Source organism: Heptranchias perlo, chromosome 4 (genome assembly GCF_035084215.1).
Source record: "Heptranchias perlo isolate sHepPer1 chromosome 4, sHepPer1.hap1, whole genome shotgun sequence".
In the NCBI taxonomy this organism is placed as follows: Eukaryota; Metazoa; Chordata; class Chondrichthyes; order Hexanchiformes; family Hexanchidae; genus Heptranchias; species Heptranchias perlo.
In genome coordinates, this window is record NC_090328.1 from 46020117 (window position 1) to 46037808 (window position 17692).

Genomic DNA, 17692 nt, shown 5'->3' on the forward strand with positions numbered 1-17692 from the left:
GGCTGTAAAGCACCATGGGACATCCTGAGGATGTGAAAGGCACAATATAAATGCAATTTCCTTCTTTCATCTCGGTGGACACTCCAGTGCAGTACTGAGGGAGTGTTACATTGCCATCCTTTGGATGGTACTTAACTGAGGCACCATCTGCTTGTTCCAGTGGTTCGGGTAGACATTAAAGATCCCGTGGCAGTATTTGAAGGGGAATAGGAAATTTAGAAATGTATTGGTTGACCACGTATTGGTCACGTTTGACAAATTTAAGTTTCTTGAAGAGGTGACTGATTGGATAAAGGGAATGCGGTAGATATATTATACATAGATTTACAGAAAGCATTCAATAAAGTGTCTCATGAGGGGCTTGCTAGAAAAATTCAAGTGTATGCTTTAAGAAGTAGCAACATAAATAGAAAGTTGGTTAACAGACAGGAAATAAAATTAGGGTAAATGCACATTGTTCGGACTGGAAAAGGGTTGGAAGTGCTGTTCTCGATATACGTAGATCGTTTGGACTTGGAGCACAATCTAGAAATTTTCTGGCGACACAAAAGTAGGGAATTTGACACACAGCAAGGAGGATTAAAAGACTTCAGAAAGACACAACAGGTTAGCGGAATGGGCAGCCAAGCGAAAGATGCAATTTAATGCGGAAAAGTGTGAGGTAATACATTTTGGGAGGGAAAAAAAGGAATGGAAAAATTTTAAATTCAAAGTTTGCTGTAGATACCTTCTGCGTTCAGCAGCAGTCTTCAACATTTCTATTGACCTAGCACCCACAACCATTTGGGGGCAGGAGTGGAGGTTGCGTTTCAGATTTCAACTGCCCTTCGTGTAAAATGAGCTTCCTGATTTCACTCCTGACGTGCTCACCAGCATAAATAGTTTCTCTGCATCGAACTTATTGAATCCCTATATCATTTTAAACACCTCAATTAGATCACCCCTCAACCCTCTAAACTCAAGAGAATACAAACTAAGTTTATGCAACCTGTCCTCATGATTTAATAGCATTTTTACACTTATTACACCAAGATCCATCCCATGGCAGCAGTTAGAAATCCTGAAACATTACAGGGAATATGCACTCAATAGAAAAACAATGAAGAGTCTGGATGAAGAGAGCAACCTGGGGTTCAAATATCTAATTTCCTGAACAGCAAAGTGAAGGTAGATAAAGCCATTTAAAATAATGGGTCCTGATGGGATGCATCCTAGGTTGCTGAGGGAAGTAAGGGTGAAAATTGCAGAGGTGCTGGCCATAATCGTCCAAATATCCTTAGAAACGGGGGTGGTGCCAGAGGACCGGAGAACTGCAAGTGTTACAACCTTGTTCAAAAAAGGGTGCAAGAATAAACCCAGCAACTACAGGCCAGTCAGTTTAACCTCAGTGGTGGGGAAGCTTTTAGAGACAGTAATTTGGGACAAAATTAATAGTCACTTGGACAAGTGTGGATTAATAAAGGAAAGCCAGCACGAATTTGTTAAAAGCAAATCGTGTTTAATTAACTTGATTGAGTTCTTTGATGAGGTAACAGAGAGGGTTGATGAGGGCAATGCAGCTGATGTTGTGCATATGGACTTTCAAAAGGCGTTTGATAAAATGCCACATAATAGGCTTGTCAGCAAAATTGAAGCCAATGGAATAAAAGGGGCAGTGGCAGCATGCATACGAAATTGGCTAAGTGACAGGAAACAGAGTCGTGGTGAACAGTTGTTTTTCGGACTAGAAGGTATACAGTGGTATTCTCTAGATGTCGGTACTAGGACCACTGCTTTTTTTTGATATATGTTAATGACTTGGACTTGGGTATACAGGGCACAATTTCAAAATTTGCAGATGACCAAAATTTGCAAGTGTAGTAAACAGTGAGGAGGATAGTAATAGACTTCAAGAGGATATAGACAGGCTGGTGGAATGGGCGGACATATGGCAGATGAAATTTAATGCAGAGAAGTGCAAAGTGATACATTTTGGCAGGAAGAATGAGGACAGCCAATATAAACTAAATGGTACAATTCTAAAGGGGGTGCAGGAGCAGGAAGGAAGTGGTTAAAAAAGCAGGCGAGATCCTAGGCTTTATAAATAGAGGCATAGAGTACAAAAGCAAGGAAGTTATGCTGAACCTTTATCAGACACTGGTTTGGCCACAACTGGAGTACTGTGTCCAACTCTGAGCACCGCACTTTTGGAAGGACATGAAGGCCTTAGAGAGGGTACAGAAAAGATTTCCTAGAATGTTCTAGGAATGAGGACCGTCAGTTACGTGGATAGAGTGGAGAAGCTGGGGTTGTTCTCCTTAGAGCAGAGAAGGTTAAGAGGATATTTGATCGAAGTGTTCAAAATCATGAAGGGTTTAGGTAAAGTAAATAAAGAGAAACTGTTCTGGTTTTCGACCCTTCCGCCAATCGAAAGACACAGATTTAAGTGATTGGCAAAAGAACCAAAAGTGGCACGAGGAAACACTTTTTTACGTAGCGAGTAGTTATGATCTGAAATGCGCTGCCTGAAAGCGTGAAAACAGATTCAATTGCAGCTTTCATAAAGGAATTGGATAAATACTTGAAGGGAAAAAAATTGCAGGGCTATGGGGAAAAATTGGGGGAATGGGGCTAACTAGATTGTTCTTACAGACTCGCCTCGGGCTTGATGGGCTGAATGGCCTCTTTTTGTACTGTAATCATTCTATGATTCCAAAAAAGCCAACAGCATTTTGGGTTTTATAAATATGGACATATCGAGTATATGCATTACAAAATAATGATAAATTTGTACAATGCATTGGTTAGTCCACAGTTATAATACTGTGTATGATTTTGGGCACCACATTATAGAAAGGACATTAATGCCATAGAAACTGTATCACATAGGTGCACAAAATGGTGCCAGGGATTAGTTATGAGGAGAGACTTGAAATACTGGGACTATTTCCAGTGGAGCAGAGAAGGCTGAGGATATTTAATAGAGGTTTTTAAAATTAAGAGGAGTTTTGATAAGGTGAATAGAGAAAGGTTATTTCCTCTGGCTGGGAAGTTGGTGATGAAGGATCATCAATTTGAAATTGTCATTAAGAGTGAGAAGAGAGGTTAGGAGAAATGTCTTTATAAAGACATAGGATGCTTTGCCACAGGGAGAGGTTGAGGCAGGGACCACTGCATCATTAAGGGAAAATTGATAAATATTTGCAGCAGAGGAAGATATAGGGCTTGGGGAGAGTGCCGAACTACAAGATTAGCTTTGGATTGCTCTAGCAAAAAGCCAACACAGACACAATGGGCTGAACGGCAACAGTCTGTGCTGTAAACTTCTATGGTTCTGTTTCTGAGACACATGATAGAGGGCTATATAAATGCTAGTCTTTCCGTTAATAAAAGATAATGCTGTTTTATTATTTATTCTTGATTGTTTTGTTTAAAATAAATCAGAATTTGCACTAATGCTGTTACAATGAAATAATGTTAATATGTGAAAGCTGGCCTTCACGTTGCTTCAATTGAGATCAAGAACTCAGCAAGGAGTAGAGGAATTGCAGCAGGAAACCCACATCATATTAATTCTTTACAGTGCACCCCCTGTCACTCCTCTACTCTGCTTGCTGCAGTTATCATACTTGATGCAAAAAAAAACTTGATAGGGTAGTTTGCAAATAAAAGTATCTCGTTTTCCCACTGGTGTGAAGGGCACCCAGAACGAAGCCCAGTTGTTTTGACTACTGATCTATGTGCTTTCCAGTTTCTAACAAAGTATTCAGAGAGCCTAGTTCAAAGATGGTTGTATTTGTTTAATCACTTGGGTAAAATATGCATTTATTTTTACTCACCCAGCTAAGTACTGAAGTGCCTGTTCTGCTGAATCCAAAGCTCTTCCATCCAAACAATCACTGAGGGAACTTCGTGCCATCATTAAGTAGCACTCACCTAGACCTAGAAAAACATGAGTAAGTCATGTGATTTGAGGATGTTCATTTATTAAAAAAGATGAGGATCCTCTTAAATATTTAAATCAAAGCTTTTGGAACATTTTATGCTATTTTTGCATGGTGCTTTATTTTTGCAGTGAATTTGAAAAAAGATATTAGATCTGATTGCCTGAATTTTGTTTCTCTCCAATTGATTTCTCCTGTGAATAGTCTCAGTGAAACAAAAGGATTCCTGCCACATTTCCAGGTAATTTTGAATGTTACTATATTCCTATAAAGAGGGCACAGATTTCCTCCCACTTCCCCATCTCAGTCCAAAGATTATATTAGAGGGTCCCTGGAATGGGTCAGTCTTAACTTTGCAATTCCTCATTCTTGATAAAGGACTTACAAGAAGCACCCCTTTTCAGCTTATATGTTTCAAATAATTCCATGACTGCTGGTTACTATAAATGCTTTGTTTGTAAAATACATCAAACAATTTTTTGTTCTTCCCCGTTACATCTCTCCATATCATCTGCTATTCTCTGACCAAGTGTGAATAACTGACCTATTTCCAACCTTCTACTATCCTTATCCTCAACTTCAAAGTCCTCCATTACCACGGCTCATCGATATCCTCGACCCATATGTTCTCACATGCACCATCCACTGTCTAACACCAGTTGATGCTGCATCATCAGTGACCATTCTTTTAGTTACTACCTTTGAAACAGCCTCCCTAGGTTCCTCCACCCTGCCATCTCCCGCTCTGCTTTCTAAAGCCTTCTAAAACCTCTTTCCTTCAACTGTACTTTTGGTTCAACTACTTTTGGTCTAACCTCTAACCTTTCTGTTTTTCATTCTGCTCAACGTTCACTTTTTCGTTCCACCCCAATAATTGCACGGAAACATTTTTAGCACGTGAGGATAGCTTAGAATTGTAAATTACTGTTGAAGGCTGTTTTGTAAATGACCTTAGGGGAAACAAGCAGGAATGAAATGAAGTGACTTACCAATAATTTTCCCCTTCCTCTTGGAAAGTACCTGGTACTGCCTGGGATGAGGGGGTTATCTTATGAGGAAAGGTTGGACAAGTTGGGCCTGTATACACTGGAGTTTAGAAGAATGAGAGGTGATCTTATTGAAATATATAAGATCGTGAGGGGACTAGAAGGGGTAGATGCTGAGGGGATGTTTCCCCTTGTGGGAAAGACTAGAACTAGGGGCCACAGTTTAAAAATGAGGGGTCTCCCATTTAAGACGGAGATGAGGAGAAATTTTTTTCTCTGAGGGTCCTCAGTCTGTGGAACTCCCTTCCCTAGAGAGCGGTGGAGGCAGGGTCATTGAATATTTTTAAGGCTGAGTTAGATGGGTTCGTGATTAACAAGGGAGTCAAAGGTTATTGCAGGTAGACGGGAAAGTAGGGTTTAGGTCACAATCAGATCAGCCATTATCTTATCAAATGGCAGAGCAAGCTCGAGGAGCCGAATGGCCTACTCCTGCTCTTAATTCGTATGTTCATCCTTGACTGTAATTAGGAACTCACTATGTGGAGCAGAAATGACTGAATTACTAAGTTAGTACACTGACCCACCATAGCACTTTAGCAACCAGTATAGTAACTTCTATGACTATTTTATTTGGATCTTTCTATGCCTGTCTCTCTAAGGAAGCTGTAGTTGCTTTACAGGTGCTCAGTGCTTCTTAGTTTTTAAAGTGCTTGTTCAGATGATGCTCCAAATGACCAAACTATAACCCCAACTTACAATCAGAATAGTACCATAACATCAATTTCCTAATCGATGGTTAAAAATCACTCAGTCTCGTGTTTGACAAAGAAAAGCATAGTCACCAGAGTTTGAACATAGCTCAGTAAAGTGCTTTGTTTCCTCTTTAGTAACCACACTGAGCGTTTTGTAACAGTTCAATTACAGAGTGCTAAGTTCCCCAGTAATGTTCCCTAAATCTCCTTTTCTTAAAAGTGAGAGCAAAAGGAAGCAGCTTGGAGGGGGAGGCCTGTCCTGTCAGTAAGTACTCCCAAATACTGAGCCGAAGAGGCCCTGCAAAAGGTGAGTTTGAAATTATTTTTGTGGGGCCCAGAAGAGCATTCCGCCTGACCACAAAAATAATCTGGGCCCCCCCTTCCTCTGCAATCGTGACCCTACCCCTCACTTCCCACATTAAACTGCTGGCGCGGCCCAATATTGGCCAGCCTTAATCCAACGAGCTACACCAGGACACTCTGTCGGCAAACCGCAGCTCGATGCAAATCAGGCCGGACCTCAAAATTGCGGCCACCTCTTCACCGCACAGGCAATCAGCCAGTGAGCTCTGCCAGTTGGTGCACCAAAAGTCAACACTGACTCTTACATTTAAAAAATAAACCATACCCAAATCCTTCCATGGTAAAAAGGTCAAAAATCCTGAAATATGAAGGGCAGTATAGGAATAAGCATCACTATCCTTCACCTTGTCTAAACTAGGTCACACAATTAGAGGATGTGAGACAACTGCCAAATAAAAATGGAACTATTAGTTTTGAAGAACTTTTTATTTATTTGTGCAATCCCAGCAGAAAGAGAAATTTAAAAAAAAACTTACCTTTGAGGGCAGGGACGTAGTTTTTTGAATTTTGAATTATCTGTTTATACTCTGTAACTGCCTCTGCGTACTTGCCAAGGATCTGCTTGATGGCTGCTATCTTGTAAATGTTGTACACGGAGTTTGGATTCAGTTCACTGGCTTTTGTGAAGGCCTTTAAGGTAGCAGTGTAACCTCCTCTACTAAGATAAGCCTCCCCTAAACATTCCCAGCAATTTGAGTCTTTTGGGTCTGCCCTCAAAGCTGCTTGTAAACTTTAAAAAAAGAGACAGATCATTAACTTTGCTATTAAAACCAAATGTAGCCTTCAATGCCACAGAATAAAAGTCATAGAACAACATTGTTATTAGATCTGCTCTCTCACAAGCTTAAAAATCCCAATCCCTCAATGGTGGCGAAGAAAATGGATTCATTGGGTAGGCTTTAACCCAAACTGGATCATACTACACCACTAAGTCACAGGAGGATTCAGCACTATAACTATATATAAAGCCAAAATATAAAGACAAATATTGAAGTTTTTTCCTAGCTGTGACTCAATGCTCTACAACATTCTAACTTATGACATTTTTACAGTTTTGTTCATCCCTGTTAATGGGATTTGAAAGATGATGACCAAATTCTGAGTTGTAGCTCATGCATCCACTGGCTATTTAAATGCCCTTCAGCCATGGAGAAAAATAAACGACGGTTAAAATGAGGTAGGAGTAATTTAATCTGCTTAAACTCCTGTCCCGTCCTCCCTCACTTCTAACAAGTGTGAGGCGCTCACGGATGGCTATCAAGTTAGAGACCATCTATTCAGCAGCCTCTGCTGATTTCCTCTTTCCTCGCCACCCTCCCCCCACAACCAGGATACCCACCCTAGACCTGTACCTCCTCCATTCCTCTCCCATCTCCCTCTATGTTCTCTCTCAGCTCCTCTCATCCATAAGACCCACCTCCCCATCTGCTCCGTTGACCCTTTGTCCAATGAAACTGACCACCCAGTGCTCAAACATATAGCATATCTTACTCTGCAACAGCCTGGGAATTCTGGTTGATTCTGATGTAATAAAGTCCTCGTCTAAGCCAAGCCCATTTGGCTGTCCCAGCACTCGACTGATCAGTCACTGTTCTTAGAACTGCAAGAGCAGTTTCCTAAAAGAAAAAGAAAAATCAATATGAAAAGTTTTCCAATTTTTTGCTAAATAACAGAAACACTAACAGTGAGTGACCAGCCATATATTAGATATTTGACCTGTAATAGCAATAAATAGGAATCAGTCGAGAACCACTACTTCAATTCAGCCCAGAAGAAACGGTTAAGAGTCTTTCTGCAAAGTGATCCAGTTCCTACAGGACAAAAACTACTAATAATTCACCACACTGACAGTCCTGCACAGGGGCAGCTAGGATGAGAAATCTAGCAAAATTGAAGTATCACATTGGTGTGCAAGAGAAAAGATCTTGTGACGTTTGGGTTTCAGTAATATTGTCGGGGTTATATTGTACGCTCTTTACTCGCTAGCCAATCCACGTCAGTGACCTGAGCATACTCGGTTCAAAAAGAATTTGTTGTGTTATGGGGCTGTAGAACATTGGTCCCACAAATAGTGGATTACTGATATCAGCTATGCCATTTTGTGGAGATGTTGAATGCAGGCAAGGTTATTTTGCTTCACTAGGGAAAGAAAGCTAGTGACAGTTACCCGATCACATTCACACAGTTCCATGCAGCTGCAGAATGACAGAAGTGTGAAAGTAGCAAAGGAATACCATAAGGAAGAGGAGGAAAAAGAAAAAAGTACCTTTAAAAATAACGGCTGGTCATAACTCCTTTAAGGACCTCCTTAAAACCACCTCTGACTGTGTTTTTGATCACTCCTTCTAATATCCTCCTTTTTGGCTAAGTATCCATTTTATGACTGTCTCTATGAAGCACATTGGGATTTTTTTCTATGTTAAAGACACTATATAAATGCAAGTTTTGTCGTTATTGAATTAATCTAGATTGCATATTTACAAAAATTAAAATATGGAGAGAACAAAATGGCTAACATAGAAGTTTTAACAATAAGAGTTCCCCTGGTATCTCAGGGAATAAATGCATCACACATATCCAGACTAGGAAGGTGACAAGTTTGATCCCTGGGCTCTGCCGAGTTAGCTGATGTCAACCAGAATGGCAGTAGTGATATTAACCTCAGCCTCGGCAGATTTTTTGGAAGGGGGGGGGGGGGGGGCGGAGGGAGGAAGGAAGGAAGAAAAAAAAAAAATCAGCCAAGGTTCACGTTCCTGATCACTATCCAGTGACCCAGCTGGAAGTGGACATGATGGGATGTCAGGTTAGACAGCATCTCTCTCAGCTGAGATGCCTTCGTGTTGAACAACTTGCTGATACTCACCATCTAAGCTCAGACAAAAAACAGTTATATTAAAAAAAAAACTTTTATTAACATAGCACCTGATCATGTCTCCCAGTACGTCCCAAAGCGTTTCACAATCAATGCATTACTCTGAAATGTTACTATGCAGGCACTTGAATCAGCACCAGACCAGATTAAACTACTGTGTACAAACAAAATTAAAAGTAGTTTAAAACAAATTACAGAACATTATATTAAAAAAAATTGCATTTATATGGTGCCTTTCATACCCGTAGAACTTTCCAAACCACTTCACAACTAATAAATTACTTTTTGAAACGTAGTCACTGTTGCTTTTGTAGGTAAATGCGGCAGCTAATTTACAAACATCAAAGTCCCACAAACAGCAATGAAATAATAACTAGTTAATCTGTAGTGTTGGTTGAGGGAGCAATATTTCCCAGGAGACCGTGAGATCTCCTCTGCTCTTCAAAAAAGCGCATGGGAACTTTTACACCACTTGAACAGGCAGACAGGGCCTTGCTTTAACATCTCATCCAAGAGATTGAACCCTCTGACAATGTAGCACTCCCTCTGTACTGCACTGAAGAGTCAGCCTAGACTATGTTCTCAAGTCATGGAGTGGGACTTGAACCCATAACCTTCTAACTCAGAGGCAAAAATGCTACTAAGTCAAGCTGATACTTAGGCGTAAATTTTAACCCCACGAATGGGGGGGGGGGGGAAAGAGGTAAAAAAAAAAAACGCAAAAAATAAAAAGTAAATTCTGACCCCAACCCACCTGCTCCGGAGGCGGGTCGATCAGTGAAATCTTTTAAGGGGACAGCAGGCCTCCATTTCAATAGATTTTTTATTTTTAAACTCTTGGGGGCCAGGATTCCCGGGCCTTCTGCTTCACGCCACGTAAGGAGGCGAGAAGGCCCAGATCAACAGGTAAGTGCCCTTATTGCACTGCTTATGGGCCTGGAGGAGCAGGAGTGAATCCTCCAGGCCCAATAAGCCTACCTGTCGCAATCCCACAAACACGTGATTGGCCACCCCCACCCCAATCTCCGACCCCCCCCTCGCCGATCTCCGACCCCGACTCCCCCCCCCGCCGATGATTGACTCCCCCTCGATGACCCCACCCCTGTCGATGAACGAACCCCACCCCAATCTAAGACTTACCTGCTGGCATCTGCTCCCTGGCTGCTATCCCGTCCGAGTGACGGCCAGCCTATTAATCTGGCTGGCTGTCGGGCGGGAAACCTACAGAGAAAAACTGAAAGATATCCTTACGTCAAAATCGTAAGGATGTCCTGGAAATCCGTATTTTCGGGTTTCCAGTCAGGAATTTCACCCCCCACCACCACCATCCCAGCTCCCCGTTAAAATTTATCCCTTATAGTCTGAAGTATTGTGATCAAAGAAACCAATTTACAATTTTAACTTTTAGTTTTGGTCACAAATCGAACAGTGAAAATGATTGCAGTATTACAAAGAAAATATGAAAAAACCCTGCAAATTCTGAAAAAAGTAAGCGTGTTTAATACCATATCTCCAAGTTCAACACTGAGATCAACAACTGCTGCTCCAGCTTCTTCATCACTGTTGTTTAGCTCAAAGGCTTTTTTGTAGCAGCCTCGGGCTCTGCTTTTATCTTGTACTATGTCTCGATAGTAATGGCCTAAGAAGCAGAATGTTCTTCCATTGTACGTGTCCAACTTGGCAGCCTATGGTTAATTAAAAAAAAGTTTACAGTACATAAGTCTGTATCCAAGCCAGAACCGGCAACAGTTTTAAGCAAAAACTTGGTTTACTTCTTCAAAATGGTCATTTTCTTCAAGATTTTGAGTAGTAATAAATATACTTGTAAACACACTAACAGAGACTGAAGAACAAGCCAAGTGATAGATGGATTGCACCTGTGGTTTTGCTCACCCTAAATTCCCCTGTATAGTGCACTTGTTTGAATGTTATTACTTAAATTAAATATTCTGTCCAAAGATCAGGTTTTCTTCTCTGGGCACAAGGCAGATGAAAAAGGGGTGGAGAACTGGGATGCCTGGTGTAGCCCCCTTTCTGTTGCATCACACTTCTGTAGTGTGATATTGAGGCAGAAGTCACTTCACCACACCCCCATCTTATTTTCCTGGGTATCTGCTTGGAGACTGCAGCAAGATGTATATCTGTACATAACACCAATTGTGCACAACCAAGTTCTCTGAAAGAAATCAGAGCACAGTCAGGGCAGAAATGGGAAAAGGGACAAGAAAAATTAAAATCAGAAATTACAGTTGTGGTTAAAAAAATCCTAACTTTTCAATATTTTAAATTTACCTTTCTTTTTTTCTCCTGGCTCCCACCATCCACATCGGAGGTGGAGACATTACTGATTGTGGCCAAATTAATTTTAAAAGTTTACAAAAAAAAAATTAAAGGGGAACTTTAGTTTATGGGTTAGTATTAAAAATGGTAAATATTTGTCTTAAACAGTTCCTTTGAAACTTTTCTTTAAAATGTATTTATTCTTAGTCCTTATATTTAAAAAAAGGGCACTTTGATATCAAAATAACGAAGATGGTCACAACTTATTGCTATGCCTACATGCATTCACATATGACTTCCAACTTACTCAGTTTATGTCAAGTAATGAGTGACGTTTAAAGCATTCTATAGCTCACAGAAAAGACGTGACATTGAATCTCTCAAACTCATGGTAGAAGCAAGAATGCAACTGATGCAAACCACAGCAAGAAGGGTAGGAAAGTAGGTATTTGCTGGAGGCAACATCATCCGAAAACACATCAGATTCCACATGTACGCTGACAACCCCCAACTCTATCTCACCACCACCTCTGATTTGTCATGCTGCTTGTCCAACATCCAATATTGGATGATCAGAAATTTCCTCCAATTAAACGTTGGGAAGATCAAAGCCATTGTCTTCGATCCCCACTTTAAACTCCATTCCCTAGCCACCGACTCCATCCCTCTCTCTGGCCACTGTCTGAGGCTGAACCAGGCTGTTCACAACCTCACATCCTAACATCCTATTTGATCCTGAGCTGCACTTTCAATCCCATATCCTCTCCATCACCAAGACCGCCTACTTCCACCTCCGTAATATCGCCTGATTCCACCCCTGCCTCAGCCCACCAGCTGCTGAAACCCTCATTCATGGCTCTGTTACTCTAGACTCAACTATTCCAATGCCCTCCTCCCACTTTCCATGTTCTGTAAACTTGAGCTCATTCAAAACTCTGCTGCCCATATCCTAACTTGTATCAATTCCCATTCAACCATCACTGCTGTGCTTGCTGACTCATACTGGCTCCCGGTCTGGCCACGTCTTGATTTTAAAATTCTCATCCTTGTGTTCAAAGTCCCCCATGGTTTCACCCCTCCCTATCTCTGTGACTTCCTCTGGCCCAACAACCCTCTGAGATCGCCACGATTCTCCAATTCTGGCCTCTTGCGCATCCCCGATTTCCATCACTCCACCATTGGCAGCAGTGCCTTCAGCTGCCTAGGCCCTAAGCTCTGGAATTCCCTCCTTAAACCTCTCTGACTCTCTCTCTGCCTTTAAGTCGCTCCTTAAAACCTACCTCTTTGACCAGGCTTTTGGTCACCTGTCCCAATATCTCTATGTGGCTCGGCATCAAATTTTGCCTGATAGGCGCTTCACAGGAGCGTTTCGGATGTTTTACTATGTTAAAGGTGCTACATAAATGCAAGTTGTTGTTGTGGTGAGTTACTGTGTGCAGGAGCAACTGCTCAGTGGGGTGCCCAAGTGATCGGTGTTGGAACTTCTACTGTTTTTTAATTTACATTAACAACTTGGATTCAGAAGCTAATGCAAAACTGGTTAAATTTGCAGATTATACTCAACTAAGAGTGGCAGTTGAATCTAAGGATGCTGCTCGGAGATTATAAAATGAGTTAGATAAAATATGTTAGTGGGCAGATTAAATTTAATATGGACAAATGGAAAAGTACTGCACAAAGAAAGAAAAAAATGGATGGCATAAGTACTCCATGAATGATGTTGAATTAGCTGAAGATGAAGTTGAAAGAGTTTTGGAGGTCTTAGTAGATTCGATGCTTAACATGTTCAATCAATAAATGAAAATTGAATGCTGAACTGTATAGCCAAAACATTTACAGGAAGTCATGCTGAAACTAAATAGTATTGTGGTCAGATCATACTGTTTAGTTCTAGTCTTTGAGGCAGTTCGGATAAGAGCCACAAGACGAATGCCAGGTGTCAGAGGACTGAGTTATGGTGAAAGACAGGAGAAACTTAGCACCTTCCAAAGCTGAAAAATCCAACAGAGGGATCTTACAGGAATAGAAAATAGTAAATAGTATAGAAAAAGTAGTTTCAGAAAATTACTTTAAACTAAACCATCACCAGTAGGGGAACAGGGACACAGGTTCAAACTAGCAAATAGCAAATTTAGGACTGATGCCAGGAAGCTCTTCACACAAAATTTGATCAACAGCTGTAATAGATTACTGGGTAGGGCAGTAGAGATGAAAACCCTGGGATTATTTAAGGAGCAGCAGGATACTAAGGTGGAGGGGACTGCAGAGTCTTCCTGGATGGATGAGATAAAATGGATTAAAAGGCTTTCCTTATCAATATCTATCTAGACAAATATTAGGTGCTGGAGGAAGATCATTCAATGCAATTAGATATGTTTTTAATGGGTCAGGTACCATGAAAATGTCCCTGTGGGTTACCCTACATATTGTATTTAAGATGTGGAGATGCCGGTGATGGACTGGGGTGGACAAATGTAAGGAGTCACACAACACCAGGTTTCCCTGACTAACCTGTCTGAACACCAGTCAGGGAAACATTGGATGTAATGTTTCCCTGACTAACCTGTCTGAACACCATTCACACTCCTTTGATTGCTGTGATTATCTCTCTGCCGAGGTGTGATAAAGGGCAGTTAGAAAGATTATCTGTGATCACCAAGCATTGTTCTCTGACTATATATGCTGTGCCTTTATGCAACTCTTCACTCACCTGACGAAGGAGCAAAGCTCCGAAAGCTTGTGATTTCAAATAAAGCTGTTGGACTATAACCTGGTGTTGTGCGACTCCTTACACGTTATATTTAAAGAACAGTAGTTCAATTACTACCATTATACATTATTATCTATTCAGTATGGTATGGACTGAAATATCCAAGTATCAATTTGAAGAATTTGTACATTGCAAGAAAGATCATTGCAGTGAGTATGTTTTTCACAAACCTTTAACAAATGTGTAGCAGTTTTAGTTTTGTCTTTTCTCATCTCCTCTCCCATGAACCAGTAAGTTAGTCCAAGGTAGTAATAATATTCTCCACAGTCTGCTTTTATTTTCACAGCGTTCCGGAAACTGTAGGGATATATGTCAAAATGTTATTTGTCTTTATTTTTCCAAAGAGAAAATAATTAGGTTCATATAAAGTGAGGACTTCCATGTTCCTTCCTATCACGTGACATTTTGAAAATCTGGGAAATTTTGTCATGCAGTTGATTTCACTTTTCTTTCGGTCAAGGATCAGACAGCAATGAAAGAGCAAACTAAACATGTTGGAGGCTTCACCATGTCAGTGATCCAGCTTTGCCTTGAGCCAAAACAGTGATAAATCGCAAGCATATTACTGCACAAGAGCAAATTTTATATCAATCATCTGAACCCTGAATTGCCGTCATATGGTTCTTAATGAATACTTTGCGTCTGTCTTCACAAAAAAGAGGGACGATGCAGACGTTGTAGTTAAGGAGGAGGAGTGTGAAATATTGGATGGGATAAACTTAGTGAGAGAGGAAGTATTAAGGGGATTAGCATCTTTGAAAGTAGATAAATCACCAGGGCCGGATGAAATGTATCCCAGGCTGTTAAAAGAAGCAAGGGAGGAAATAGCGGAGGCTCGGACCATCATTATCCAATCCTCACTGGATACAGGCGCGGTGCCGGAGGATTGGAGGACTGCTAACGTTGTACCATTGTTTAAAAAGGGAGCGAGGGATAAACCAAGTAATTACAGACCAGTCCGTCTAAACTTGGTGGTGGGCAAATAATTGGAATCAATTCTGAGGGACAGGATAAACCGTCACTTAGAAAGGCACGGAGTAATCAAGGACAGTCAGCATGGATTTGTTAAGGGGAAGGTCGTGTCTGACTAACTTGATTGAATTTTTTGAAGAGGTAACAAGGAGGGTTCCACAGGGCTCAGTACGATGCCCCTTGCTTTTTGTGGTATATATTAATGATTTGGACTTAAATGTAGGGGGCATGATTAAAAAGTTTGCAGAGTAGTTGACAGTGAGAAGGAAAAGTGTAGACTCCAGGTGGCAGAAAAGTGGCAAGTGGAATTTAATCTGGAGAAGTATGAGGTAATGCATTTGGGGAGGGCAAACAAGACAAGAGAGTACACAATAAATGGGAGGATACTGAAAGGTGTAGAGGAAGTGAGGGACCTTGGAGTGCATGTCCACCTTATCTACCTGTCCTGAAGGTAGCAGGACAGGTAGACAAGGTGGTTAAGAAGGCATATGGAATATTTTCCTTTATTAGCCGAGGCACAGTGTGCAAGAGCAGGGAGGTTATGTGGAACTGTATAAAACACTGGTTAGGCCACAGCTTGAGTACGGTGTACAGTTCTGCTCACCACATTACAGAAAGGATGTAATTGCACCAGAGAGGGTAGAGGAGATTTACGAGGATGTTGCCAGGACTGGAGAATTTTAGCTATGAGGAAAGATTGGATAGGCTGGGATTGTTCTCTTTGGAACAGAGGAGGCTGAGGGGTGATTTAATTGAGGTGTACAAAATTACGAGTGGCCTAGATAGAGTAGATAGGAAGGACCTATTTCCCTTAGCAGAGAGGTCAATAACCAGGGTGCATAGATTTAAAGTGATTGGTAGAAGGATTAGAGGGGAAATGAGGAAAAACTTTTTCACCCAGAGGGTGGTGGGGATCTGGAAAGCACGGCCTGAAAGAGTGGTAGAGGCACTAACCCTCAACTCATTTAAAAAGTACCTGGATATGCACCTGAAGTGCTGTGACCTACAAGGCTACGGACCAAGTGCTGGAACGTGGGATTAGGCTAGGTGGCTCATTTTCATCCGGTGTGGACATGGGCCAAATGGCCTCCTTCTGTGCTGTAAATTTTCTATGATTCTATGAAATATGTTATTTTCAACTGAATTTAGCAAAGGTACGTATATGGCTATTTTATGTGATAAATGGTAGGCAGATCACAACATTCAACTTCAAAATCCATTGAAAACTCTGATATCTACTATCTTTTTGGCATTTTTACATTAGACATACCTGCCTGCAGGTGGTAGTGTGGCACGAGGTTTTTGATATTTAAGTTTTAGCTGATGTTAGTAACCACTAATTGGAGTAACTCCCTAGCAGCTGACACAGTAGCTACTATTTTATAATGACCCAGATTTTGCTGTGAAAATAATGGTGAGGCTAACACTGTTATTTCTATGCAAATCAGTCAGCAACTTCCGGCGACCGGACATGCGCAGTTAAATGCAGAAATCCGGAAGTTGCTGAAAGAGACAAACTGCTCCTCCGTAAGCTTCACGAGAATGGCATCTCGCCAGCTGGCTCTCCATTCAATTGAATGGAACAACATGAAATTCCTGTACTGACGCCGTACATACTGACTAAACTCGCCAGATAACGTTAGGTCTTGTCCATTCTGATGCAAGTACCCTTTTAACAGCATGCTAAGTCTTAATGACTGCAAAACAACCTCTCTAGCACTGAAAATCAACTTTAATAAGCATGGAGTCTCATTCCTTCAGATTTTAATTGTTGTTGGACATTTTAAAAAGGAAATACATTTTTTTTTACTTTTTCTTTGTTTCTCTTATCTCTGTTTCTTAATTCAATCTTTCTCACCCTCTCTATGTCACTTTCTGATTTGACATTGAATTTACTATTCTAACTTACACTTCTCTGCGTGGCTTATTGATATGCTTCAATCTGATTGGTTATGGGGATAGACAGTTGCTTGTCCTGTTCACACAGGTCCCAGATGCCCTGCAGAGGGTGCCGTTCTTTTTGGCTGTCTAATTTAGAGGAAGTTGCCATACAAAAGTTCATATGGGCAAGTGCAAGTCTGACAGACAGCAGGTGCTCACAGCAAAATCTGGCCCATTGAGATTTTGAGTTGGCTTTGGCTATACAGCAGGCTAAGGTTCGGAGTCTCGTGGTGTCAGCGATGTTGGCAAAAGAATGTGTATAATAGAAAAAATGTGACAGTAAATTTAAAACAATATTGTAAAATTTTGCCACCGTACAGGTCACTTGGAGTCTCCAGTTTGGTCAGTTTTCTTCCAAGCTCCCTGTCTACTCTCAGATTCTACTCTTGCTCAAGGCCTGCATCCCTTCTAAGAGATCCCAGCATCTGTAAAAGCTATGGGTGCTTGGCCTGCCCTTCTCTGCAATCTCACTGGCACCTCTCCTCCTCACCTGTGCAGGCCTCTACCCACTCACCCCCACCTCCAAATGTGAGACTTTAGCTAGTCCTTAACCACACAGGTGCTCTTCTGTGAACCTCACATCCCACCCCTTAGCTGTACCTGATTTCGGTCTCCATGGCAACCACCAGCATCTCCACCCCCTCCCCCAACAAAATAATCTTTTTAGGCCGTACTTTATTCTTGCCATGAGTGGAACAGGTTACCTTCAGATCATACTTTGAAGACAAGTGTACGTTTCCCTTTCCTGGGCAATACAATCCCTTAAAATTTCCCATCCCTGAGCCAAATGTCCCCTGCCCTCATTCCTGCATATATATCTTCTGCTCCTGCTT

The 17692-nt window shown here is 41.3% G+C and overlaps 1 protein-coding gene across 3 annotated transcripts in view; it reads right to left on the bottom strand.

Moving 5' to 3' along the window:
* The window catches only part of skic3 (SKI3 subunit of superkiller complex), a 117044-nt gene that overhangs the window by 71976 nt on the left and 27376 nt on the right, over positions 1-17692 (bottom strand). For all 3 annotated transcript variants that reach the window (XM_067982859.1, XM_067982857.1, XM_067982858.1), the window contains 5 exons: positions 14117-14243; positions 10402-10581; positions 7516-7640; positions 6501-6754; positions 3819-3921 (listed from right to left, as the gene is read on the bottom strand). In XM_067982859.1, coding sequence (XP_067838960.1) covers positions 3819-3921; positions 6501-6754; positions 7516-7640; positions 10402-10581; positions 14117-14243 — 789 coding nt within the window. The remainder of the gene's footprint in view (positions 1-3818; positions 3922-6500; positions 6755-7515; positions 7641-10401; positions 10582-14116; positions 14244-17692) is intronic.